The sequence below is a fragment of the Pristis pectinata genome, chromosome 1, assembly GCF_009764475.1.
Source record: "Pristis pectinata isolate sPriPec2 chromosome 1, sPriPec2.1.pri, whole genome shotgun sequence".
In the NCBI taxonomy this organism is placed as follows: domain Eukaryota; kingdom Metazoa; phylum Chordata; class Chondrichthyes; order Rhinopristiformes; family Pristidae; genus Pristis; species Pristis pectinata.
The window spans coordinates 83,312,317-83,339,244 of NC_067405.1; the positions used below are offsets into that span (position 1 = coordinate 83,312,317).

General features: G+C 41.8%; 1 protein-coding gene across 2 annotated transcripts in view; it reads left to right on the plus strand.

Moving 5' to 3' along the window:
• tmem62 (transmembrane protein 62) overlaps positions 1–26,928 on the plus strand; it is a 64,348-nt gene that overhangs the window by 11,776 nt on the left and 25,644 nt on the right. Inside the window, exons 3-7 of one of the 2 annotated variants that reach the window (XM_052011339.1) lie at positions 487–624; positions 1,964–2,009; positions 14,257–14,398; positions 16,154–16,278; positions 26,067–26,189. In XM_052011339.1, coding sequence (XP_051867299.1) covers positions 487–624; positions 1,964–2,009; positions 14,257–14,398; positions 16,154–16,278; positions 26,067–26,189 — 574 coding nt within the window. The remainder of the gene's footprint in view (positions 1–486; positions 625–1,963; positions 2,010–14,256; positions 14,399–16,153; positions 16,279–26,066; positions 26,190–26,928) is intronic. The other variant, XM_052011348.1, reaches the window with a different exon arrangement.

Consider the following 26,928-nt stretch of genomic DNA (forward strand, 5'->3'; position numbering starts at 1 on the left):
CTCAAAAGGCAACCCACCCATTCCAGATATTAGTCCAGTAAACCTTGCCTGAACTGCCTCCATTGCAAATATCTATCCTTAAATAAGGACATCAATACTGTACACAATACTCCAGACGTGGTCTCGACAACGCTCTGTATAATTGAAGCATAACCTGAGAGACTGCCCATTGGAAAGTACAAATTACTGGAGGAGAAGAACTAGTGGTCTACCTCATCCATGTGTATTTCCTGGGCCCCAGAGTATTAGTTGTGAAGTTCTTGGCAGGTCAGAAAATGTTCAGCAACTCAGCACATGAAAAGCATAGGATTGGGAAAAGTACACAAAGGCAAGGAAAACTGGCAAAACCCAAATCCCAATTGGGGTAGTTGATGCCGATAGACGGGTAGGGCATGGTGGAGAGAGCAGAGTCTGCTTCCAAACTGCATATTTTAGTCTTTTCTGAAAGCCTTGATTTCACTTTCATGTTGCATTTGCTTTTCACAGGGGATCTGACAGATGCCAAAGAAAGGAACAGGATTGGATCTCGTCAATATGAGATTGAGTGGCAAACCTATCAGACCATCCTGAAGAAATCCAAAGTATTGGAAAAGACCAAGTGGATTGATATCAAAGGAAATCATGGTATGGCAATCACCTTGGTTTACCTCTGCCATTGCCTATCAATTATCATGTGGCAATTCGGTGATAACTTGTGATAGTGCTTCAAAAAAAAGAGTTGCAGGTGGCCCTTATAACCTCTGGACACCGTTCAGAGTTTTACAAGTACTTGTTGAAGTGTAAACACTTTGTAAATAAGAAACATGGAAGACAATAGGCAAAACACACAGTGGTGCAACTAGTAGAGCTGCTATCTCACAGCACCAATAACTGGGGTTCAATCTGGACCTCAGGTGCTTTCCGTAGAGTTTGCACATTCTCCTTATGAGTGGGTTTCCTCTGGGTGCTCCAGTTTCCTCCTACATCCCAAAAACATGCGGGTTGGTAGTTTAATTGGCCACAGTAAATTGCCCCTAGTGTGTTAATGAGTGGTAGAATCAGTGGGGATTTGATGGGAATGTGGGGAGACTAATATGGGATTAGCACAGGATTGGTGTAGATGAGGGCTGGTTTATCAGCACAGATTTAGTGGGCTGAAGGACTTGCTTCCGTGATGTATGACTCTGCCTGCTGCAGGTCTTAGAACGTCAGAAGCTTACAAGTTCACAGCAGCAACAGTCTCAGCTAAACCAGGGGACTGGCTTAGCTGGTGTCAAGATTTTTCCCAATATTTTGGTCAGGGCTTATTCTGATGCCCACCACCCTCCAAACATGGGATGATCCCACAGTGGTTCTGTTACTGTGAGTGATCCAGCCAGCTCTCCCCCTTGTGCCACAGCTGTCTGGATCGCTGGATGCGAGTTTGGGCTTTGTATAGAAATCATTGAGAAGCATTGAAAGCTGGCAGCTAGCTGTGAATTCTGGCCCAATTTTTTTTCCTGGAATGAATGATGTGATTCAAATAAAGAAGTCAGCATTAACTTGAAATGGAAGACTGCAAGCTGCTTTCAGGATGTGGTTGTGAGTCAGAGCATCAGCGTTTGGGAGAGTTGCAATTTTAAAATTTTGTTTTCAAGTCACTTCATGGCATCACACTTCCCTCTCTCTATAACCTGCTTCAGCCCTACAACCTCACACTTTCTCTCAAAATCTCTGCACTTGTCAGTCACTGTTCCTTTGTGCAACCCCACTCCATTTACCCTACTATTGGCAGTCATGTCTTCAGAGCTGTCTCTTCCTCCATCAGTATCTCCTCATTTAAAACGTTCATTAGAATATACCACTGATCAAATTTTGCTCTAAATTTTTTTTACACGTATCACATTTTGTCTTTTTAGCCTCTAAGGACCTGTAGACATTTTATTATGTTAAAAGTGCTATATAAATACCCACCATGATGCAGTCTTCCTCTTTCTCACCACAGATACTTTCAATATTCCATCACTTGAGAGTGTCAATAACTACTACAGGTATTGTGCTTAAAGTCTATCTAAAATTTGGGTTCTGATATTTAATGAGTGATGTTTTGTTTATTCATTCTTGGGCTGTACATTGTGATTGATCTTCATGAGAAAAAATGCAGTCAGCTCACCTTCCTTGGATCAACTAAAGATTGAGTCTCACCTGAGATGTTTTCTCTTTTCTGTTTCCCTGTGCCAAGTATCATCCGTAGCTAAAACCAGCAATATGTTCTCATTATAACCATCTATTCTCATTCTAACTACTCACAGGTATGTACAAGTCTGGGAACAAAGAGGGTTCTGTATTTAAGTTTCAGTTATTGTGGGAAACGCCTTGTGTCTCAAAGTGGCTTTTCATGACAGTACAAATGAAGGGGTGGGGCACTAATAGAGACTGCTGGGGTATTTCATGCTACCAGAAGTAGGAGGTATGTGGATTGAGCTGGGCTGGAGGATTACATAGTGTTGAGAGGAGGTATGTGCTAGATAATAGGTATTAAATATCACTGGAAATTCTTGCATAACTTATTTAAATAAAACTTACCTGACAAGTGTTGGGAATATGTCTTTTAGAGGTTGGGTATACTTACAATTATAGAACAGTGCAGCCCTTGTGTTTGTTCCGGTTCTCTTAGAGAGCATTCCAATTACTCCCATTCACCTGCCCTTACCTGTAATGTTACAGTTTTTTCTTCTTAAATTGTTAATCCCTCTAAGAAAACAATGAAACTGCATCTATTTTACTCTGAGGCACAGCATTATTAATTCAAGTTGTACATTGTGTACGTTTCTCCTGCATGTATTTTTTGCCAGATATCTTTAAATATGTGACCTGCTTATCTGACCTTCATCTGGCGAAAACGGTTTCTCTCTATTTACTCCACTTATCAAAACTTTTTAAACTATTCATATGCAAGGCAACTTTTTCACTGTACCTTGGTACAAGTGACAATAATAATCCAATTCCAAATTTCTTCTCAGTCTTCTGTATTATAAGGAGAAAGTACTAGTTTTTAACAATCTGTCCATGTAACCCTAATCCAATTTCATTTGGATCATAGAACAACCTCTACCATTTGGAAGGAGGAGGGAACACCACTACCTTCAAGTTCCCTTCCAAGTTGCACGTCGTCATGACCTGGATTAACACAGCAATTTCTTCTCAGTCAAATTCTGGAACTTCTTACCTAATAGTTCTGTGAAGCATGTTCTGTAGCACTTCAGGAAGGTGGCTAACTGCCATCTTCCTTGGGGCATCTAGGACCAAGCAATAAATACTGGTCCTTCTAACAATGTGCACATTCTGTGGGGGAAAAAAAAATTGAAAAGAAATTTTCTTGTTCCCAGAATCTTTTGGATGAATTACTTTTGTATTATCATAGAGTCACACAGCACAGAAACAGTCCCTTCAGTCCACCATATCCATGCCAACCTTCAGAAACCCATCTATACTAATCCCATTTATCAGCACTTGATTTGTAGCTGTCTATGCCTCTGTAATTCAAGTACTCATCTAGATACTCCCTAAATGTCCTGAGAGTACTTGCCTCCACCACCCATTCAGGCCATGTGTTATAGATTCCAACTGCCCTCTGGATGAAAAAATCCCTCCTGAGATCCACTCTAAACTTCTTACTCATTACCCCTAAACCTTTGCCTTCTAGGTTTTGACACCTAGTCTATGAGGAAAGGTTTCCTACTATTAATCCCGGACAGGCACTTGAACAGTTATGAGAAGAAACTAGATCCAGACAAGTGTGAGGTGTTGCACTTTGGGAGGTCAAATATAAGAGGAAAGCATATGAGAGAACTCTTGATATGCAGAGGGATCTTGGGATGCAAGTTCATAGCTGCCTGAATGTGGCAGCACAAGTAGATAGGGTAATATAGAAGGTGTGTAGCATACTTGCCTTTATCATTGGGCATTGAGTAAAAGAAGTTGCAGCTGTATAAAACTTTGGTTAGGCCATATTTAGAGTATTGTGTGCAGCTTTGGTCGCCCCATTACAGGAAGGGTGTGGAGGCCTTGAAGAGGGTGCAGAAGAGGTTCACCAGGATTGGTATTGGTTTATTATTGTCACTTGTACCGAGGTACAGTGAAAAACTTGTCTTGCATACCGATTGTACATATCAATTCATTACACAGTGCTGTTACATTGATGCTGCCTGGAATGGAGAGTATTAACTATAAGGAGAGGTTGGACAAACTTGGATTGTTTTCTTTGGAGCATTGGAGGCTGAGGGGAGACCTGATAGAAGTTTATAAAATTATGAAAGACATAGATGAGGTAGATAGTCAGAGTCTTTTTCCCAGGGTGGAAATGTCATATACTAAAGGGCATAGATTTAAAGTGAGAGGGGCAAAGTTTAAAGGAGATTTACAAGGCAATATTTTTTATATAGGGAGTGGTAGGTGCCTGGAATACACTGCCAGGGAGGTGGTAGATGCAGTAAATGAATAGGCGGGGATATAGATATAGACAGGGATATAGACCATGTGCAGGCAGATGGGATTGGTTTAAATTGGCATCATGGTTGGCACAGACATTGTGGGCTGAAGGCTTTTGTGTACTGTTCTACTTTCTATGTTATAACTGAAACACTCCATCTCAGGCAACATCCTGGTGAATCTCCTCTGCTCTCATGTGCAATCACGGCCTTCCTTTAGGGTGGCAACCAGAACTGTACACAGTACTCTAGCTGTAGCTTAATGAATGTTTTACAAAATTGTATCATAACTCCCTGCTCTTATATTCTATGCCTGGCAAATGAAGGCCCATATCCCATATGCCTTCTTCATCACCTTATGTACCTGTGCTGCCACCTTCAGCAGTCCTTGTACACCAGGGTTCCTCTGTACCCCCTGGGGCCCTGCTATTCATTGTATATCTCTTGGCCTTTTTAGTCCTCTCAAAGTGCTTCGCCTTGCACATCAGGACCAAATTCCATCTGCCATTGCTCTCTCCATCTTACCAGCAGATCAATATCATCCTATAGTTTAAGACTATCCTCCTCATCATCAATGCCACAATTTTTGTGTCATCTGAAACTTACTAATCTTCTACATCCATATCCAAATTATCAGTGCATATAACAAACTGTAAGGGTTCCAACACTGATCCCTGTGTTGTATTCTCTCCAAAGTCTTCATATTATTTCTGGGGTTTGGTGCCCGGTGTTGCATTCAGTGTTTTATATCGATTGGGCATAGCTTCTGGCTTTTCTACTGTTTACCTCTGTTCTTAAATAAAAAACAAAATACTGGAAATTTGGAATAAAAAAAACAGAAAATGCTGGAAGTGTTCAGCAGGTCAGGCAGCATCTGTGAAGAGAGAAACGGAGTTAATGTTTCATGTCAATGATCCTTCATTCAGGTTATCGAACTGAAACATTATCTCTGTTTTTCTCTCCACAGATGCTGTCTGACCTGCTGACCATTTCCAGCATTTTCTGTTTTTATTTCCTTTTTCTGAACTGCTCTGCTTACCTGTCCTTTCACTATTAAAGATTTATACACACAAATACCCTGGGTCACTTTTCTTACATTCTTTTAAAATTTGTATTATCTCTTTCCATCCCTTTCAATAGTGATCTAAATTTACTTTCATTTTATTTGAGTATCATTCCACCAGGCCTCTGGCTCACCATTTATTTAGTTCTGTGTTATCTGCAGATTTTGCATTTGTGCCCAGATCTAAGTCATTAATAAATGGGTACAGCAGCAGGGTGGTTATTATTCAAGCAGCCAAAGTCCTCGAGCAGTGATTCACACACACAGTTTGAAACTCTTGATGGGAACTGGGGGATTTAAATTCTAGAAAATAAATAACTCTGGAACTTAAAATAACGTGTCAGTAGCAGTAATTATGAAAGTACCAGGGTGACACAAACGCCAATAGCTTCTCTAATGTCCTTTACAGAAGGACATTTGCCATTCCTATCCAGTTTGGTCTGTACGTGATTCCAGAACCCACAATGAGGTTGACTCTGAACTGCTTCCTCAGTTCACGGGCAATTGGCAATAGGTGATAAATGATCACTTTGCTAGTAACATTCACATCCCATGAATGAAATAAGATTAATAAATCAAAACCAACAAGTGGTTGTGGTCACAGAGAGAGGCAGCATGGAAACTGGCCCTTTGGCCCACTGAGTTTGCACCGAACATTTGCACTAATCCTACATTAATGCCTTTTTTATTCTCCCTATATTCTCATCAACTCCCCCCACATTCTACCACTCACCTACACATCAGGGGCAATTTACAACAGCTGATTAACCTACTTACTTGCATGTCTTTGGGATGTGGGAGAAAACCGGAGCACCTGGGGAAAACCCACTCCATCACAGGGAGAACGTACAACCTCCATGCAGACACCACCTGAGGCTAGTGCTGTGAGACAGAGGCTCTCTGAGCTGTGCCACTATCCACGTCCTGAATCTTGAGAATCACAGTTGTACACCTCCTTCCAGCCCTGTCCCTCAGCCAATTCTGTATTCGTGCTGTTACTGCCCTTTTTACCCCAAATATCAAATTTGATACTAGCATATTTAGAAGCCCTTATACAAAATGCCAGCTGCACTTTTCCATCTTCGCTATTATCCCACAAAAAAAAGAATCAGGTTCTTGGAATGTGATTTTCCATTTTATTCTACTCGATAATATGCTGTATTGTAATGCGGGAGACTATGCATTTGGAAGTGGATGGGGGATGAGAACTGGGGAAAATGGACAGGGTAGAGGGACACCAGCTCCAGTCATTGACTTGCACATCTCATGTTGGCAACCACCCTGAGAGAGACAGGTTTTCAATTTTTATATGTTAATTGGTTCAATTACCATCTGTTAAGAAGTCTTTTGCAATTTAACTACAAGTCCACAGTTCCCTGGGCTTCTTGAAACTTGTTAGTAAATGCAGGCCAGGGACACAGTTACAAGTGGGCTGAAGACATGATATTGAAGTGCTGGAATGCTGACGCTTCATAGCTGTTTTCTTGTCTACATCTGTGAAAGGTTTTCTACCCGTTATTTGTTACAAGGTTAATTTGATTTTTTTTTTTAGCTAGATTTGACTAAGTGTGCTATCTGTACTTTAGAGTTTGATGCATTTGACTTGCATTTTGTGTGGAATAAATAAGATCGATATGAGTGCAATGTATGCTGAATTATTTTTCACCTGCTGAGCATCACCAGCAGGAGTGACATGGCCTGCTGATCAGCGAGCTGTGGCTCTGCAGGAGAGTCAGTTTTAGGACAGAGGTGCTGTTCGAACGAGGCCATACCCAGCATGCAGGATCTATAGGCGAGAATAACCTTCCAGGATGCTCAGTGGTGTCACAAGTGGTTGGTGGCAGACTGTTGGTACAAGACAATATTATACCAGAGCTGTCAAAGTCACCATAGCCCTAAATTTCTTTGTCCTATATCTTTCTAGGGCTCTGCCGAAGACATTTTCAGGACCTCATGGTCAGGAGTCCAAAAGTGTATAGAACAGGTGACTGATGACTTGTTTGCCTCGGTTAGCAAACAGACCATTAGGTTTGATCAGTGTACAGCAGTCTTGATATTGCACATGGCTTTGCTGCTCTCTAACCCATCTTAAATCATTGACTATCCTCCTATTCCTTCTCCTAAGCTTCTGTGTAAATAGATCGAGTGTAATTCCCTCAGTTGTACTCGGTATTCCCTAATTGATTTGTTAGGGACCATGTTATTATGATACTGAGTCTGGTGTCTCATGCAGATGTAAACATCTCTACGTCTCAGTTCTGGACTCAAGCTGCATATCGGATGTAACCAACTCCAGAACTTGGAACGCATTTTCCAAAAGTTGGACACCACATCGCTTAAGTGTCTGCAGACATTGAAGGAATCAGTGATCTCTAGGATGACAGCTGGGTAGATCAGGCAGATGGTGCAGGTGTTCCCAGAGTATTCACTTTGAATACTTTAGAAGATAATGGCTACTCAGGGGAGTACTGCCAGAACCCATGGCGTGGTGGGTAACTCAAGCTGGATGGAATTGGAAGGGGATGATAGATTGCTTCCTTGGTGCCAGGGTTATGGATTTCACTAAGTAGCTACAGACATTGAGAGGAAAATGATTTTAGAGGCCAGAGGAAAGAAAGGCTGGAGAAAAGGAAACAATCATAACATAAGAAATGGAAACAAGTATCAGCCATTTGGCTTGTTGTACCTACTCCACTATCATGGATGATATTTTACTTCAATGCCATTTTTCTGTACTAACTCCTTATCAGTTGATTTCCCTCCCATCTAAGATCTATCAATCTCCATCTTGACCACAGTTACTGAGTCTCAACAGCTCTGGGCACAGAATTCCAAAGATTCATCACTCCATTGGATGAAACATGCCTTCTCAGAATTGTTCTTTTGTGGCAGCAGTGCAGTGCAAGACATAAAGACATAAAAATTTCAATAAGTTACAAACATAAATAAATAGTGCAAAAGAGGAATAAAGAGGTAGAGTTCATGGACCGTTCATAAATCTGATGGCAGAGGGGAAGAAGCTGTTCCTGAAACATTGAGTGGGTCTTCAGGCTCCTGTATCTCCACCCTGATGGTAGTAACGTGAAGAGGGCATGTCCCGGGTGGTGAGGGTCCTTAATGATCTGTCCTCCATCCTCATTCTATCCTGAATATCTGACCCTTCACTTTAACTCTGTGGACCTTGGTTCTAGACTCCACCCCTCCACCAGAGCAGGTACCCTGTCAAACTCCATAAGAATTTTGTACATTTCAATGAGGTCATCTCTCATTCTTCTAAATTTAAGTAAGCACGTGCCCATTCTGCATAATTTCTCCTCTTGCAACATCACATTATCCCAGCAATCAATCTTGTGAACCTTTGCTGCACTTCCTCTATCACAGGTGTATCCTTCCTTGGGTAAGGAAATCAGACCTCAACACTATATTTCGGGTGCGATCTCCCCTAGGGCCAATGTAGTTGTTGTAGGAGCAAAACTGTATGTATTGTATTACAGGTTCTCCCCAGGGTACGACAGGGTTCCATTCCTGTGAATTGTTTGTACCCTGAACAATTCACAAGTCAGAAATGCAGCCACGAATTGCGTTCCCATGTGGCAGAAGATGCCTGCAGCCCCACATCAGCCAGAAAATCCATCGCACTGGTCTCTCAAATGCTCGGTTGTATGTTCTGGCTGTATATAAGTCAGCATTCATAAACTGGGGAGAACCTGTACTTCTCATAGCATTACAGTTACTATTAAAACAACATAATATTGTTTACTGTCAGTAATGCCAATGTATACTTATGATGCATAAGGATGCCATTCATTCCATCATGTATGTGCCAGCTCCAAGCAGAATAATTCCATCAGTCCCATTTCACATCTTATTTCCTTGTAGCCCTACAGTTTATTCTCTATCTCATGGCCATCAAGTTCCCTTGAAACTTTCACCAATTAAGAGTCAAATTACAGCAGGCAGTTTACTTATCTTAATGTTGTTAGAATGTGAGAGGACACCAGAGCATCCAGGGGAAAGTCACAGAGAGAGTGTGCAAATGCCACACAGACGGCATTGTAGGTCAGGGTTGAACCCAGGTCTCTGGAGCTGCATGGGAACAGGAGTAACTGGTGCTGGGGTGAGGTTAGTTAGATCTCACATCTGGGCTGGATTTCTATTATGGCAGGAGAATTATTCGTTTCACAAGGATACACTCAGCATTAAAGTGCACATACAAGCATGCAAATTAGGAGCCAGGAGTAGCCACCCCCACCGGCCCCCAAGCCTGCTTTGCCATTTAATAAACTTTTGGTCAATGTGATTGTAACCTCATGTCTGCCCAGGTAACCTTTCAGCTCCTTGTTTATAGAACATAGAACACTACAACACAGGAACAGGCCCTTTGGCCTGTGATGTCTGTGCCGAGTATGATGCCAATTTAAATCAATCCCATCTGCATGCACGTGGTCTGTATCCCTCCATTGCCTATGCCTCCACGTGCCTATTTAAATGCCTCTTAAATGTTGCTATCATATAAGCTTCCACCATCTTCCCTGGTTGTTTATTAAGCATCTATCAACTTCTGCCTTAAAAAAAAATTTCTATTGCCCTTTGAGGAAGGGAGTTGGAAAGACTTGTAACCTTCTGAGAGAGAAAAAATCTCCTCATCTCTGTCTTAAATGGGCGATCTCATTTTTAAGAAATCCCCCCTAGTTTTAGGTACTCACACGAAACATTCTGTCTGCATCCACCCTGTCAGGACCCATCAGGATCTTGCTCTTCCTTAACTCCAGCAGATACAAACCCAGCCTTTCTAAGCTTTCCACAGATCAAACTGTCCATTCCATATACCAGTCTAACACATTTTCTCTGAAGTGCTAACATCCTCGTTTAAATAATGAGACCAATACTGTACACGGTACTCTAGATGTGATATCATTAATGCCCTATGTAACTAAAGCATAAGCTCCCAAACTTTTGTATTCGACTCCCCTAGCAATAAATGATAATGTTTTGTTACTTGCTTTATCTTTACCAGTCTTCTGTGAATAATGGATTATGGTACCCAGATCCCTCTGAATCTGCAATCTCTCACCATTTAGATAACATACTCATTTCCTGCCCAAACAGCTGATTTCACATTTTCCCATATTATACTCCATTTGTCAGATCCACGCTCACCCACTTAACCTATCTACATTCCCTTTGTGGCCAACTTTTGTCCTCATCACAGTTTACTTGGCTATTTATGTTTGTGTAATCAGCAAATCCCTTCATCCAAGTCACCTGAATCGGCCACCCAGTTACACCAATCCTACACTGCCATTAACTCCCTCCAGATTCTACCACTCAGCTACATACTAGGGTAATTTAGTGCCCAATTAACCTACCATCCCGCATGTCCTTGGATGTGAGAGGAAACCAGAACACCTGGAGGAAACTTATGTTCTCCCTGTGACCATGTGGAAACTTCACATATAAAAAGGGCTTATTAGAGACCAAAAAGTAGCTAGCATGTAGAGATGGAAAACGTACAGATTTAAATGATTACTTTTTGTCTGTCTACATAGAAGGAGGGGATGAAGCAGATACTAATATTAAAGAGGAAGAATGAAAGAAATTAGAAATGATATATCTAGAAAGAAAGGATGCGTTAAAAGTCTGGCACCTTTAAGTGTAGATAAATCAGCAGGTTTGGATAATATGTCAATCAAAAAACTACAGATGCTGGAAATATGGAATATAAACAGAAAATAATGGAACTGCTCAGCAGATCTGGTTGTATAAGAGCTATACAGCACAGAAACAGACCTGTTGGCCCAAATAGTCCATGCCGACCAACATGTCAATCTGAGCTAGTCCCATTTACTTATGGTTGTTCCATATCCCTCCAGACTTTGCCTGTCCATGTACCTGTCTAAATGTCTTTTAAAAATGATGTAAGTGTACCTACCTCTATCATTTCTTCTGGCAGCTCATTCCGCATACCCACCACCTTCTGTGTGGAAAAAGTTGCCCCTCAGATTCCCTTTCAATCTTTCCCCTCTCACCTTAAACCTGTGCCCTATAGTTTTAGTCTCCTCTACCCTGGGAGAAAGACTGGCCATCCGCCTTATCTATGCCCCTCATGGTTTTATATACCTCCATAAGGTCACCCCTCAGCCTCCTATACTCCAGGGAAAATAGCCCCAGCCTATTCTGCATAATTTTTTGTGAATTATGTCCAGCAACATTTTTGTGAATCTTTTTTTTTTACACCCTTTACAGCTTAGTCACATCCTTCCCATAGCTGGGCACCAGAACTGTGTACAGTAATCCAAGTGCGGCCTCACCAACGTCTTGTACAGCTGTAGCATTGTGTCCCAATTCTTGTACTCAGTTCCCCAATTGATGAAGGCAAGTGTGCCAAATACCTTCTTCACCACCCCGTCTACCTGCGGAGCCACTTCCAATATTATGCAGCTCCTGTATTATTGAGGGAGTTTTCTATTGGACAAGTATTTTGACTCTTGTTGGAAAGTTGGGTGATGAATTTCCTGCCAGGTGCTAAGGGACCTGGAAGTGGGCATAACACTGCTCTACTGTAGGTTCAGCCCACTTCAGAGCATCGTGAGATGACATTTTTCAGCCCATTGTATACGCTGGCTGTGCCTCAGCTGTTGCACATGCTTGTTCCTTATGGAAAGAGGAAGATTGTTAACATTTAAGGTGGAAGACCCTTCTTTGCAAGTTCTTAAAAGAAAACAAGAGAAAAATTAGTACAAGCTCTGAATATCATTTTCCAATACTGTTTGGAGAATATTCTGCCTGGAGGTTGGTGACTAGTGGTGTTCTGCAGGGATCTGTTCTGGGACCCCTGCTCTTTGTGATTTTTATAAAGGAATTGGATGAAGAAGTGGGGATATGGGTTAGTAAGTTTGCGGATGACACGAAGGTTGGAGGGGTTGTGGACAGTGTAGAAGGTTGTCGTAAGTTGCGACAGGATGCAGAGCTGGGCAGAGAAGTGGCAGATGGAATTCAATGCAGAAAAGTGTGAAGTGATACACTTTGGAAGAACAAACATGAAGGCAGTGTACAAGGTTAATGGCAGGATTCTGAGCAGTGTGGAGGAACAGAGGGATCTTGGGGCACATGTCCATAGATCCCTTAAATTTGCCGTGCGAGTTTATAGGGTAGTTAAGAAGGCGTATAGTATGCTGGCCTTCATTAGTCAGGGGATTGAGTTCGAGCCGTGAGGTAATGTTGTAGCTCTAAAACTCTGGTTAGACCACACTTAGAGTATTGTGTTCAATTCTGGTCACCTCATTATAGGAAGGATGTGGAAGCTTTAGAGAGGGTGCAGAGGAGATTTACCAGGATGCTGCCTGGATTAGAGAGCATGTCTTATGAGGAAAGGTTGAGCGAGCTAGGACTTTTCTCTTTGAAGTGATGTAGGATGAGAGGTGACTTTGATAGAGGTGTATAAGGTTATGAAGGGCATAGATAGAGTGGACAGCCAGCACCTTTTCCCTAGGGTGGCATTAGCTAATACCAGAGGACATCTGTTTAAGGTCAGAGGAGGGAAAATGTCAGAGGTAGGTTCTTTACACAGGGAATGGTGGGTGCTTGGAATGCACTGCTGGGGGTGGTTGTAGAGGCTGATACAACAGGGACATTTAAAAGGCTCTTAGATAGACACATGGAAGTATGAAAAATGGAGGGTTATAGGCTGTGTAGGAAGGAAGGGTTAGATTGATCAAAGGGCCCGTATTGTGCTGTACTGTTCTATGTTCTATATTTGGCTACAGACCTGATGCTGAAAGAGTGAGGAAACTCCTTGCACAACAGCACATTTCACAGTAAATTTCTATGATTCAGTAATTTATTTTCTGTAAACCATTTCTGCACCTTCACCTTTATAACACAGAATCCAGAATTACTCATAGTACTCCTAAACATGGTCTTAATCAAGGTTTTATTCAAATTTAACTTCTGCTTTTCATTTCAATCCTTCTAGAAATGAAATATGCATTTTTTTAATGACCTTATTTACTTGTGTCATGCGAATCTCTAATCCCTCAGTTTTTCCATTTAGGTGTTTTACAAGGAGTGTGTGGCCTTTTTATTCCTCCTATCAAAATGTGGCACCTAGCATTTAACAATGTTGAAGATTATTTATCATGTGTATGCCCATTCTGTATGTTTGTAGGTATCTTCCTGTATTTTGTCACAGTCCTATTAACTAAGAAGTACAGAGATATTAACTAAACTCTAAATTGGTGTAATTTGCAAATTTTGAAACACTAAAATAAACAGTGGACACCAGTGATCTTTGTGGAGCTCCACTTCCACTGTTTGTCAGTTTGACACCTATCGTTTCCCATTTTGTAGCCAGCTTGCTCGCCATCCTGCCACTTATCACCTCATATCATAGGTTCCTATTATTTTGTTGTACTTTGAATTCTAGAAATATTGTAGTTATTTACCTTTTTGGCACACTTTTTTTCCTATCTTCAGTTTGCATGTGAATAGCCATTACATTTTCTTCTGCCCCACTGAGTTTAATTGGTTATGTGGTTCCCTGGACTAGTTTCTCTTTTTCTCTTTTTAAATGAAGGAATCAGATTAGACCAGTAACAGACCTGTAGGGTGCAGTGTCTAATGTAATTCATGATTACTTGCATGATTTTGGATAACAATTTAAAAAAACTCCCCAAGACTGACATTTAAAAAAACACAATTTATATATTTATCATAACTAATGGGTTTATGCTGTTCTTTCTACAGGAAATACTCAGCCTCTCAAAGGGAAGGTTCTTTCCATTACGTACATCAGACTCATTTTGGAAATTATTCTTTCATCTGTGTTGATGCCACCCCAAGTCCTGGCCCCAAAAGGCCATTCAATTTCTTTGGGTTCTTGAATCAGGTGAGGAACATGTGTAGATAAATATGGATGAAATTGGGTAAGGACAATAGGGGAAGTTTTATGTCGGGGGAAAAAAGGCATCTAATTGAAAATCCTGCCGAAAAGTCTGGAGGCAAATTTCCTGAAGGGCACTCAGACACTCAGAAAAGTGTTCAACTTTGTTCTGCTGAGATTTAAATCAATTTGCAACTGTGCAGCTCCTGGGTAGGATTGGAGGAACCTCTGATATGTATTGTAGGTTTTGAGAGAACAAATACAGTACAAGTCTGTGAACTGGAGAACTACAGCAGCCAGTGCCCACAAACATCTTTGGCCAAGTTTCCTTCCCCTCAAAACTCAATGTTGGGCTTTTGTGACAATCCAACTGCTCTTTGATCAGCTCTGCAGTTACCAGCTCTTTTCCCTAGATTTTGAACCTTTACTTTAAATTCTCAGACCACCATCATTGGAAACTGTGTTTTTCCTCTCATTCTTTAGCATATCACTGAAGAGTAACAGACCCAATGCACCCTGAGTAAGGCAGTAATGAGTTCTGCCTTGACCCAGGAATAAAGTTGGAAATGCATCTGTCCCTTCAGTTGGTGTTAAAAGTTCTTTGTAATTACTTCGTAATCCAATGTCTACTCTTCATCAATATCTTTAACTGACCATTATCCCTTGATATTTGAGGATAGAGGCTGCTGCATTTCAGTGGTACAGAGATCCCTAACGTATCTGTCCTCGTAAACCTTGCATTACATCCCAGACACACTGTTGAGCCTGACTCAGGATCTTTCCCAATTTGATATGACGGGCCTGCCCCACAGATGTATTGATCCATCCCTTTGTATATTTCCAGCAATTGACAATTTTTTTCTGCAATAATAATCTATCAGTGATGAACATAGCCTAATCATTTTGAGGAATGGATAAATAGAACAAATGTGCATTGAGTGAATTTAAAAAAAGAGCTTACACTTAGAACCTTCCACAATCCTGGACATCCCAAAGTGCTTCACAGCCAGTGAAGCATTATGAAGTGTAGTCACTGTTGCAACATGGGGAAGGGTGGCAGGAGATTTGAACACAGCAAGCTCCCAAAAACACCAATGTTGCAATGATGAACTAATCTGGTTAAGTGAGGTTGGTTGAACTGGAATGTGCTATGTTCAAGTCCTAAATGATTTAAGAATATAATTGAGATTGCCAGTTCCATTGCAGTGCTTTACTGTGGAAGCTATTATATTTCTTAAGAAGCATTAAAGCAAAGACCTCTCATTCCTCCCAGCCAGATGTGCAAGCTTGAAAGGCAAACAAGAGTGAAGAATTTATTTAGTTGGAACCAACATTTATTCTTTGGACACTAGAAACATATTTATCTTATTGCTATTTCTTGAACTTTGCTGTGCATGTGTTGATTGCTGCATTTCTCTGTATTTCATCAGTGACTATACAACAGCAATAATACACCAGATGCAAAATCTTTTAGGCATCCTGCGACTGTTAAATACAAATGCATGTTCTTTCTCTTTTTGCAGTATGTAGGCACCAGCTTGCAAACCAAATACCAAAGCACATATCACTGCATTGCAGAGATAAAGGAAGTTCATGAGCCTTATTCAGTCAACTGAGTCCAGCAAATGCCAGTTTAGGGATACAATCTGTTCTAAAGGGTTAAGGTGAGAAGTCGTGTAGCTGGAAGATGGCTCTGGATGTGGTGGTATTTGGGAAGTTAGCAAATTATAACCTTAGTAGGATATATTCTGTTCTTCCCAGAACAAGATGGCTGAATTATCAAAGCTAGCATCTGAAACAGTCTACAGTAATCAAACCATTTGGTTTAGCCATTATACCACCTCCACAATTATCTCTGCCTCTCCTGGAATACAGCATATCATGAGGTAAGGGCTTTCTGTTTCTTTTTAAATTTCACTTGTTGATTTTGGAATAGTGAGATGAGTTGGCCTTGAACCATTCAATAGATCATTAATCTGCACCTGCTTTGGTTCCATAACCCTTAATACCATGCCTAATAGAAATCATTCAAAAATAAGACTGACATTTTTACTTTTCACAACAATTGTGGTTTGTTTGAAGAAGTATCCTCTACGAAGTCACCCATATGGCTTTGTTTTAATTTTAGTTGAGGCCATCAAATTGTTCTGGATTTACCTACCAGAAGAAATAGTTTCGCATCATCCACACTGTCAGCTCCTTTATTTATCATTTCAATTACATTACCCCCCCAATCTTTTGTACTCCAGGGAATACAAGCTAGTTGTTAAAATCTCTCTTTACATATTAAGTTAATATGTCGATTCTGGAAACTGAAGATTAAAACAGTCAGCCCTGGAAATGCAATGGGCCTGTTGGCATTTTCAAAGAGAAAACCTAGATTTGCATCCTTACTGGGGACAGGATGTTGACAAAGTCATCATTCAACTGGCTTAAAGTGTTAGCATATCTGGTTTGCTTTTCCAGTGATTTCTATTTACTGTATAATTTAAATGCAGGTCACGACAGGAGAATACATCTGACAACAGGCTGTCAAACACTGATTGGATCCACACAGTATATCAGGGACAGTGTGACAGTGTCACTTCCTTTTGGGTACAAGAAGCAGCATGCCTTTCCACCCCACTCCACACCCACCTGCATCTGCAGATGTTCTGTATCCTGGTAGTTCTTGTTTTGGGTGTGCCTTTATCTGGCATATTGACATAATGTTGGTCGACAGTTTGGAAGTAGGTGAATCTAAATCCTTGTGTAGCTCAGGTTAAGAATTAAACATATTCTTGTTCTTCCTTCATTCACCTGCCTTATACCTGCCTTACAACTGTTGCAGTAAAGATCAATGCCTTCTGAGACAGAGAATACTGGCAAAAGAAGGAAGAAACAGAATCATATGGCATCAAAAGTGACAATTTAGTCCATTGTAGTTGTGCAGACCTTTGAAAGGAACTTTCAGTTAGTTTCAGTTTACTGATTACTCTGATTTACTGGTAACACCATAAATATCAGGAGGTTGTGAATTTAGATGTTTGCCAGAATTCAAGGCTAACCAAACACTGAATCATAGAGTTATACAGCATGGAAACAAGCTCTTCAGCCCAACTCGTCCATTCTGACCAAGTTGTCCACTTGAGCTAATGCCATTTGCCTGTTTTTGACCCGTAACCCTCTAAACTTTTCCTGTCCATATACTTGTCCAAATGTCTTTTAAATATCATAATTGTACTCTACCACTTCCCCTGGCAGCTTGTTCCATATATGCACCACCGTCTGTGTGAAAAGGTTGCCCCTCAATTCCCTTTTAAATCTTTCCCCTCTTGCTTTAAACCTTAGTCCTCCACGATTCCCCTACGCTGGGGAAAAAGACTTATCTATGCCCCTCATGATTTTAGAAACCTCTATAAGGTCACTCCTATACTCCAGGGAAAATAGTCCTAGCCTATCCAGCCTCACCTTATAACATGCACCCTCCAGTCCCAGTAACATCCTCATAAATCTTTTCTGCACTCTTTCCAGTTTAATGACATCCTTCCTATTGCAAGGTGACAAGAACTGTACACAGTACTCCAAGTGTGGCCTTACCACATTTGGAGTACTGCATACACGTATAACAGGACATCTCAACTCCTGTACTCAATATCCTGACTGATGAAGGCAAGCATGCCAAATGCCTACTTCACCACCTTGTCTACCTGTGTTCCCATTTGCAAGGAACTGTGTACCTGCACCCCTAGGTTGCTCTGTTTTACAACACTCTCCAGGGCCTTACCATTTATTGTGTAAGCCTTGTCCTGGTTTGTCTTACCACAATGCTATACCTCGCATTTACCTGAATTAAACTCCATCTGCCATTTCTTGGCCCACTGGCCCAGTTGATCTAGTGAATGTTGATTAAAGTTAGTAAGTTATTTTAATCCAGTAGAACTGATGCAGAATGTCGCAATAAAGTGACGGCATTCATTAAACAATTCCAGAAGGAAAGGACAATTTCTCATCAGTTCTTTTAGCAAATCGAACAGAAATTAATCCTGTACTTGTGAAAACAACGTGCTGTAAATTCAGTGGGCTAATCACCCCATTGGAACATACAAACGTAAGGCTATCACATAGAAACAAATTGGATTTCTTTGGTGTTTCTTTAAATATTTCTCACTCTTGCATTACTCAGGCCATGTGAATGTATTTCTGAAATGTAGCCGGTTAGGGTTGAACAGAGGAGGCTGTCACTTTCAGTTGACTATGCAGTATTTGAGCACCTGAGAGGACGATGGAAGGAGTTCCAATGAAACGATTATGCTGATTAATCCAATTTTTGACATAGTTCATGCAAGGAGAACAAATACAACAATCACACCTGCTCCTCTGTGGTGTGGACAACGTATTGGATAAGTTGACATTTATGGCTTCCCTCACTTTGGTAGATACTAACATTTATTTAACTAATAGGTTTGATAGAAGGAAATTACTTCTTTTGTTGGCTGAGTTTGCTGTGTTGTACCTGACCTGATGCAGAACATGCAGTTTACACTTTGGCCTAACTGGGCAATGGACCGGAAAAGATGCTGAAAGCAGTGTCATTTTGCCTGTATCAAGTTAGTGACCAAGTATCCTCCTAATTTCATGGAAATGTACCTGATTTAAACCAGACATTAACCACTGTAAACATAAGTGGGTTAGGAAAATGCTAACCCTGCAGCATTTGTTTTCAGTCTACAAATTTAAAGTGCTGTGGGTCCAGTCTCGTGTCTTGGGCACTGACACTTTGCAAGAGGGGCAGGTTTTGTGGGAGGAAGGATCTGGGTGATCAACGTAAAAGATCAGGGACACAAGAATTGTGCTATCTGGCATGATCAGTAAAGCCAAGCTGTTCATCTTCCCCTAAAGAACAGGAGCTCAGGGCCCTTGTGACCATCTTTCCAATTAGATAAAATAGAGCACAAGACAGTTATTGCACCCGGCATGTGGTCTGGCCAGTTTAATGGCCAGGGGTTGTTTGACCCTGGCTACGATAGACCCATTGACCCTGGATGAGGCTTTACCTTGAAGGGTTATTCTGACACTGGAATGACAGTTAGCAACTATTCATTTATTTTTGCAAATAGGAATTCCCACTACTTCTGACCCTCCCCCACGCCGGCCCTTGCATAGATCTGACAACACCCCCTCGCTCAAGGCGCCCCTCCCTTCAGTCCCCACTACCTCTGACCTACCACCCCAGTTTCCCCTATCACTGCACCCCCTTCCAACCTGGCTCCTTTTGCCTTTGATCCCCACCCCACTGAAACCCTCAGCTTCACTGGCTCCCACCTCCCCCTACCTGAATGACCCCAGAGCAGTGTTGGGGGCAGGATATGCTGTGTACATGGCAGATGGCAGCCCGAATGAAGCCCAAGTGGTGGGGGTTGTGGTTTGGAAGGAACAAGTGGCTGGGTCAGAACAAAGTGGGAAGCTGGGGAATGGCCAGAGGGGAGTGTGTCCCTTGGGAAAGTGGGTAAACCCTTTCCTACTGTCATTCAGGATGAGGTCTAGGAAGGGTCTTTGTAGACCAGTAGACTCAGCATCGCTCTGATCAAATGTGGTCACCCTACTCGGGGTGCGTGAACACAGAAAACCTGGCTTCCACCATGTGTAAAACTGCTGACTCCAATGCCAGCACCTCTCACTGCAGAGTTAAAATAAAAATCATCACTGAACTTCACATAGATAGCATATGATGAAATCAAATGCTATCTACATGAGTTCCTCAGTGCAACAAAGGCCTTGAATTTGAAAACCTGTTAAAATATGCTTTTAACAACACAGAGGAAGGCTGTTCCAACCCATCAAGCCCATACCAGCTCTCAGGAGTGATCTGATCAGTCCCATTCCCTCTGTTTCCCTGTACCACTGCAACTTATTGTCTCAGGCATGCCCATCAACACCTTTTAGATTCTTTTTGTCATTAGCCTACACTAAGGGGTAGCTTATAGTCAGTTAACCTACCAGCACATCTTTAGGATGTGGGAGGAAACTGGGGCACCTTGAAACCCATAAGGTCACGGAACACAAAATCGTCCCACAGACAGTACCCAAGATTAAAACCGAACCTGGCTCCCATGTCCCTGGAGCTGTGAGGCAACAGCATTACCTGCTGCACCACTGTACCGCTCACATGCATGCCCTTGAGGATTTGGAAGTGTCTAACACTGTTCAAAATTTTGCTAATGGTTTGTAATGACATAAGTAAACCAAATAAGGAATGAGAGAAAGTATTTGTATCAAAACCGGTTCTTTCGTAGTTTCAATGCTTCCCTCAGGTATTCAAATGTAGTACCAACAGCTTAAAATAATAACCTTCATTGTTCAACTCTGAAGCAGTCGCATTCCACAAATTCATTTGTGTGGGCCAAATGGTGCAGGAATGAGAAGCATTGCATTCCACTGGGTATCTCATCACGCATGTTTGTATTTGATAACTTTACGATAGTCTGCTCAATTTACAGTGGAGAAACAGCCCATCTGGATTGACTGACCTGCACTGGTCTTTATATTCCCCACAAGCCTCAGCACTGCCTTCTTCAGGTAACTCTCTGTGCACACCAAGCTAAATATAGCTGCTTGCACCTATTTATCCATGCATGGCAAGATTTTAAAACCTAGATCAACCCCCTGACATCCATACTGCATCTCTATATTTTTTTAACTAGTGAAATGTACAGAACTTTGGAAGAAGCAGTTAAAAGCTGGCTATAGTGTTTTAAAATTGTAGAAATTCTGGAAAGGTACCTGCAGATTAGAGGGCAGCAAATGTGGCCTCTTTATTTAAGCAAGTGAAAGGGAATGCAGTAGTAGGTAAAATGCAAGAATCTATAATGAAGGATATAATAACAGGACACAGAGAAAAGAATAATGGGAGTTTGTAGAATCAGCATGGACTTATGAAAAGGAAATTGTTTTCTATTGTACTAGTCACATAGATTTGTTAACCTATTGGAGTTCACAGAGGATGTGCCTAGTAGAGTATATATGAGGGGACCTGTGGATGAGTTTGGTGTAGTTAGATTTTCAGAAGACTTTCTATAAGGTCTCTCACAGGCTGGTTAACAAGGTTCAAACACATGGAACTGGGCGTTAAATGTATTGGCATGGATTGAGAATTAGTTAACAGACAGATCGTCAAGCTGTGACTGGTGGGGAAAAGCAGGGATTGGTATTTGGCTATTCACAGTATATTTCACCAGTTTGGTTAAGGAGATCAAGTGTCCCATTTCCAAGTTTTCTGTTGATATAAAACTAGGTGGGATTTCAAGTAGGGAGCAGGATGTAAAGGAGGTTTAAAGGGATATTGACTGAGTGATTGGGCAAGGACTTGGCTGATGGAATATAATGTGGAAAAATGTGAGGCCATCCATTTTGGTTCCTCAAACTGAAAAATAGTATCTTTTGAAGAGATTGGGTAGTGTTGATGTTCAAAGGAAACCTGGGCGTGCTTGTACACACACCACTGACAGCCAGCATGCAGGTGCAACAAGCAATTACCAAGGCAAATGGTATGTTGGCCATTGTGGGAGGATTTGAGCATAAAGATGCCAGTGCAATCATATTTTCTTCATTGACAGTCCTTCAGGATTGAGTATGACGTGCTCCACCTCCAATTCTTTGGGTGCCGAGGTGACTGAAGAGGCCACAGACACTGCCCAAGTGGAGTAGGTGGTGCCTGATGGGCGGGTGGGTTGATTGTGAGGTGGTGCATTCCTCCACTGTTTATATTGGGATTCTTTGTGCTCCCAAGCAATGGACTTGAGGTTATCAATACCATCCTGAATGTTTTTTGGAGTGGTCATTAGCCAGGGATTCCCAGGAGTTGTGGGGATGTTGCATCTTTTTCAAGGCAAAATCCTTGAATTTTTTCCTCTGTCTGCATGGTAATTTCTTCCTGTTACAGCTCGGAATAGAGTGTCTGCTTCAGGAGTCTGGTGTTAGGCGTGCAAACGATCTGGCTTGCCCAATGCAGTTGACTGAGTGTAATTAGGGCCTCATTGCTGGGGATGTTAGCTTGGAAGAGGATGTTGACAATGGTTCACTTATCCTTCCAGAGGTTTTAGGGGATTTTGCGGAGGCAGCGTTGGTGGTATCTTTCCATTGCATTCAGGTGCCTGCTGAAGGTAGTCCAAGTCTCAGGAGAACAGGGATCACTGTGACCCAGTAGATCATGAGTTCCATGCAGGAGTTGAGGTCTTAATCTTCAGCCAGTTCCTTCAAGACACCAAAGGCTGTGTTGATTAATTCAAGGTAGTGGTGAATTTCATCAATGTCTGACCTTGTTGAGGAGTGATTTCCAAGATAAGGGAAGCGGTCTATGTTTTCCAGGATGTTCCCATGAACCTTTATTGTCGAGGTACAGGTTAGTAACAGCCCCTTGTGGATCCTCTCCTGAGTTGACAGTGCAGCTCAGTCTGCAGTCACTGTAGATCAAAAACTTTCCCATTTGTTCTGAAGGTCAGCTCCATTCTTGTGGGAGGTTGGGGGTGAAGTGCAGCAATGCAGCTGGAAAGACTTGGGGGGAAAAGGTCTGGGTGATACCGCAGTCCTGTCATTGGCCATCACTGAGATTGGCTCTGTTGTAGACACATTGGTTAGAATCATGGCCTGCATGCTGTCATGAAGCAAATACAAGATGGTGACAAATTTCTGTGGGCAATTGTCCCTGAGGAGAGTGCAGCACAGTTCCTGGTTAATAGCGTCAAAGAGAATGTTTTCCCTGGCTGAGAAGTCTAGAACTGACAGTGACAGTCTCAGAATAAGGGGCAGGATGTATAAGACTGAAATGAGGAGAAATTTCTTCAGAGTGGTGAATCTTTGGAATTCTCTACCCTGGAGAGCTGTGGAGGCTCAGCCATTGAGTTTATTCAAAACGGGCATGAATGGATTTATGGTTATTATAATAATCAAGGGACATGGGGATAGTTCAGGAAAATTGAACTGAGGTGGAGGACAGCCATGATCTCGATGAATGGCAGAGCAGGCTCTAAGGGCCAAATAGTCTCCTTCTGGTAATTCTTATGTTAGCTTGTGTGACTTCCTGAGGAGTTTGAAAAATTGTTTTCACCTGGCATCATCCCCAATGTTACAATGTCTTTACCAGCTTTACCACAGTTCTATCACTCTAAGTTGCAATCAAGTGCTGACAGGCTACACCTCAGTCTTTGTTTAGCCTTAAATTCCATCAGCTTCTTAATTTTAGAAATTAAGTGGTGTTCCAAAGGGGAGCCATAACTTCTAGTCTGGGATGTGGGCTAATTAGAGAACACTCCTTCAAGGATGTGCCTCAGTCACAATGGCCCAAATGGCCATTAGACCTGTATTATTCCAGGAGTCAGATTTTCCTTTTTCTTGCTTAATCTGTCCTTTGTTTATGTCCTGAAGGTGCTGACTTGTACTGTGACATGAGTCTCTATCCCTCCAGTTCCTTCTCCTCTCTCCCCACTCATTACTTTAAGTCTAGACATGGCAACAAAACAACCCCTTTCCTTGCCCATTATTCCAACACTTCATTCTTCAAGAATTTCTCACTTTCTATGATGCAGCCTAGTGGGCACAGAACAAGGATTTGCATAACTCTCAATTAAGCATTTAAAGCCTCCTGACCAGCCATCTGAAGACGCTTGGATAGAGAACAGCCAAATTTTGAAGGACCATGTGCATTAAGCAAAAAAAACATTATCTCAGATCCACTGTGTAAGATATTTGATAACCATTTAGTGTTTGGCTTGTATTTAGAAATAAATAGAAATTACTTGATAAGCAATTTAGAAATGCCAGGACTTTGAAAAGAAGAAAATTAGTAGCTGTAGTGTAGCAGTTAACGTAACGCTATTACAGCGCCAGCGATCCGGGTTCAATTCCGGCCGCTGTCTGTAAGGACTTTGTATGTTCTCCCCGTGTTTGCATGGATTTCCTCCGGGTGCTCCAGTTTCCTCCCACATTCCAAAGACGTACAGGTTAGGAAGTTGTAGGCATGCTATGTTGGTGCTGGAAGTGTGACGACACTTGCGGGCTGCCCCCAGAATACTCTATGCAAAAGACGCATTTCACTGTATGTTTCAATGTACATGTGACTAATAAAGATATTTTATCTTACCTTAGTTCCAGCAGTTTAAATGATCAAACTCCTGACCCATGGTGGAAATCTAATCCAGTTTTTCTCTCTGAAAAGGCCGATGGACCTTCTGTGTTCCCTGTGCGGTCTCTCTTTATTTTCAGATCATCTAATTAACTGAAATCTATGGTCAATTTAAAGTGTTTAAGACTGATCAAAGGAATTGATAATGAAGAGAGGAAGAGAAACCATTTCCTTTGGTGGATGAGTTGAGAGGCAAAGCCATTCAGACACCTCTACCTACAACAGATTGTGGAACTCTCAGTTTGCTCCTTTAAAGAGATGTTGAGGCTGGGGAGTCGATTGCAGATTTCAAAGCTTAGACTGAGAAACTTTTTGAAATGCCAAAGGATTTGGGATTTGGTGGAATATAAATCAGTCACAGACATGGGCGGAGAAATGGCAGATGGAGTTTCATCTGGCCAAGCGAGGTGTTGCACTTTGGGAGATCAAATGTAAAGGGATAGTTTGCAGTTAATAGCAGGACCCTTAATAGTATTGATGTACAGAGGGATCTTGGGGTCCAAGTTCATAGCTTCCTGAAAGTGGTGCACTAGTTGATTGGATAGTAAAGAAGACATATGGCATGCTTGCCTTTATAAGTTGAGGCATGGAGTTCAAGAGACAGGAATTTACGTTGCAGCTTTATAACACTCTGGTTAGGCCACATCTGGGGTATTACATTCAGTTCTGATCACCCTATTATGGGAAGGATGTGGAGGCTTTGGAGAGAGTGCAGAAGAGATTTACCAGAATGCTGCCTGGATTAGAGGGCACGTGCTATAAGGAGAGGTTGGACAAACTTGGGTTATTTTCTCTGGAGCGGCGGAGCCTGAGGGGAGACCTGATAGAAGTTTATAAACTTCTGAGAGGCTTAGGTAGAATAGACGGCTGGTATCTTTTTCCCAAGGTCAAAATGTCTAATACTAGAGGGCATTCATTTAAGGTGAGAGGGGGAAGTTGAAAGGAGATGTGCGGGGCAAGTATTTTTACACAGAGAGTGGTGGGTGCCTGGAATGTGCTGCCAGGGATGGTAGTGGAGGTAAATATGATAGAGGGTTTAAGAGGCTCTCAGCTAGGGACATGAAATTGCAGAGAATGGAGGGATATGGACATTGTGTAGGCAGAAAGAACTTGATTAGTTAGTCGTTTAATTACTAGTTTAATTAGTTTGGCACAACATTGTGGGCTGAAGGGCCTGTTCCTGTGCTGTACTGTTCAATGAAATAAAAATGCTGGAAATACTCAGCAGGTCAGGGAGCATCTGTGGGGGGAGGAACATTCGATGTTACAAGTCAATAACTCATCATCAGAATGCCACTGTCCTGCTTCAATTACTGTTGGGTTTATGTTAGGCAAGTATACTATGAGTAGGTTGAACACCATGATTCAGTTGATATGCCCTTGAGATTCAGGGGCCGAATGACCTTTTCCTAGCTATAAATATTCAAATGTTAAAAGGGTTGAGTGGTGGGGAGGAGAGAAACAAGCTACATCTGTGTACAAGTTCATTGGATTAAGCTTTCCTTTCTTTCACAGTTCTGCCATTGCTCACCTCTGTGGACATCTCCATACACTGGGTGGCTTTATGCCTGTTCTACACAGCAGGCATGAACGCGGGACATTGGAACTGGAGCTGGCTGACTGGATGGACAACCGGAGGTTCGAATCTCTGAAATAAATAATTTAAGGCAGTACTTGAGAAAAGCTTTGGGGAAAATGTTCTCACTACAAAGCTTTGAACTTGATTCATTGCTTTAATAGTTTATTGCTGAGGTTTTTATGTTGTTACAGTGTAGTATTATAGCAACATATTAGTGAACTGTATTTGGAATACTAGATTGACCTTGATTTTTAACCAGAAATTCCTTCATGTTCACCTGTGGTAGATTGATAAATCAAGAGCCCATGGCTCTTCACGTGCGTGAATTCTTTCCAGTTTATGAGTGGAAGAAACCCAATGGCCCTTAAGTAGTTTTGCAGTACCAAATTATCACATGGTGCTCATTCTTGTCTTGGAGCTTGGAGTCAAGTACATGGTCAGAAAGGTGGTGGGCTACAGTGGAGTACTTTCACAGGACTCTCAGGTGACCACTAAACATGGAATTTCATCACCCGGAAGTGCACCATTCACACTATCATGCTTGGGCTGACTCTGAAAGAGTACTCCAATTAATCCAAGGTCACTTAATATTCATATCCTGCTTGCATCCTTCTCTGCACTTTCTCCAACACCTTGAAATCTTTCGTTAGTTTTCTCATGCAACTGATATCACTGACCTTCAAGATGTGGCTGTGATTTGAGGGGTGCTGTTGAACAGCAAGTCATGATACTCCACCTGGAGCCTAACTTGTGATTTATAACATTTTTGGCATGATTGCTGCATCCTATTCATGTCAC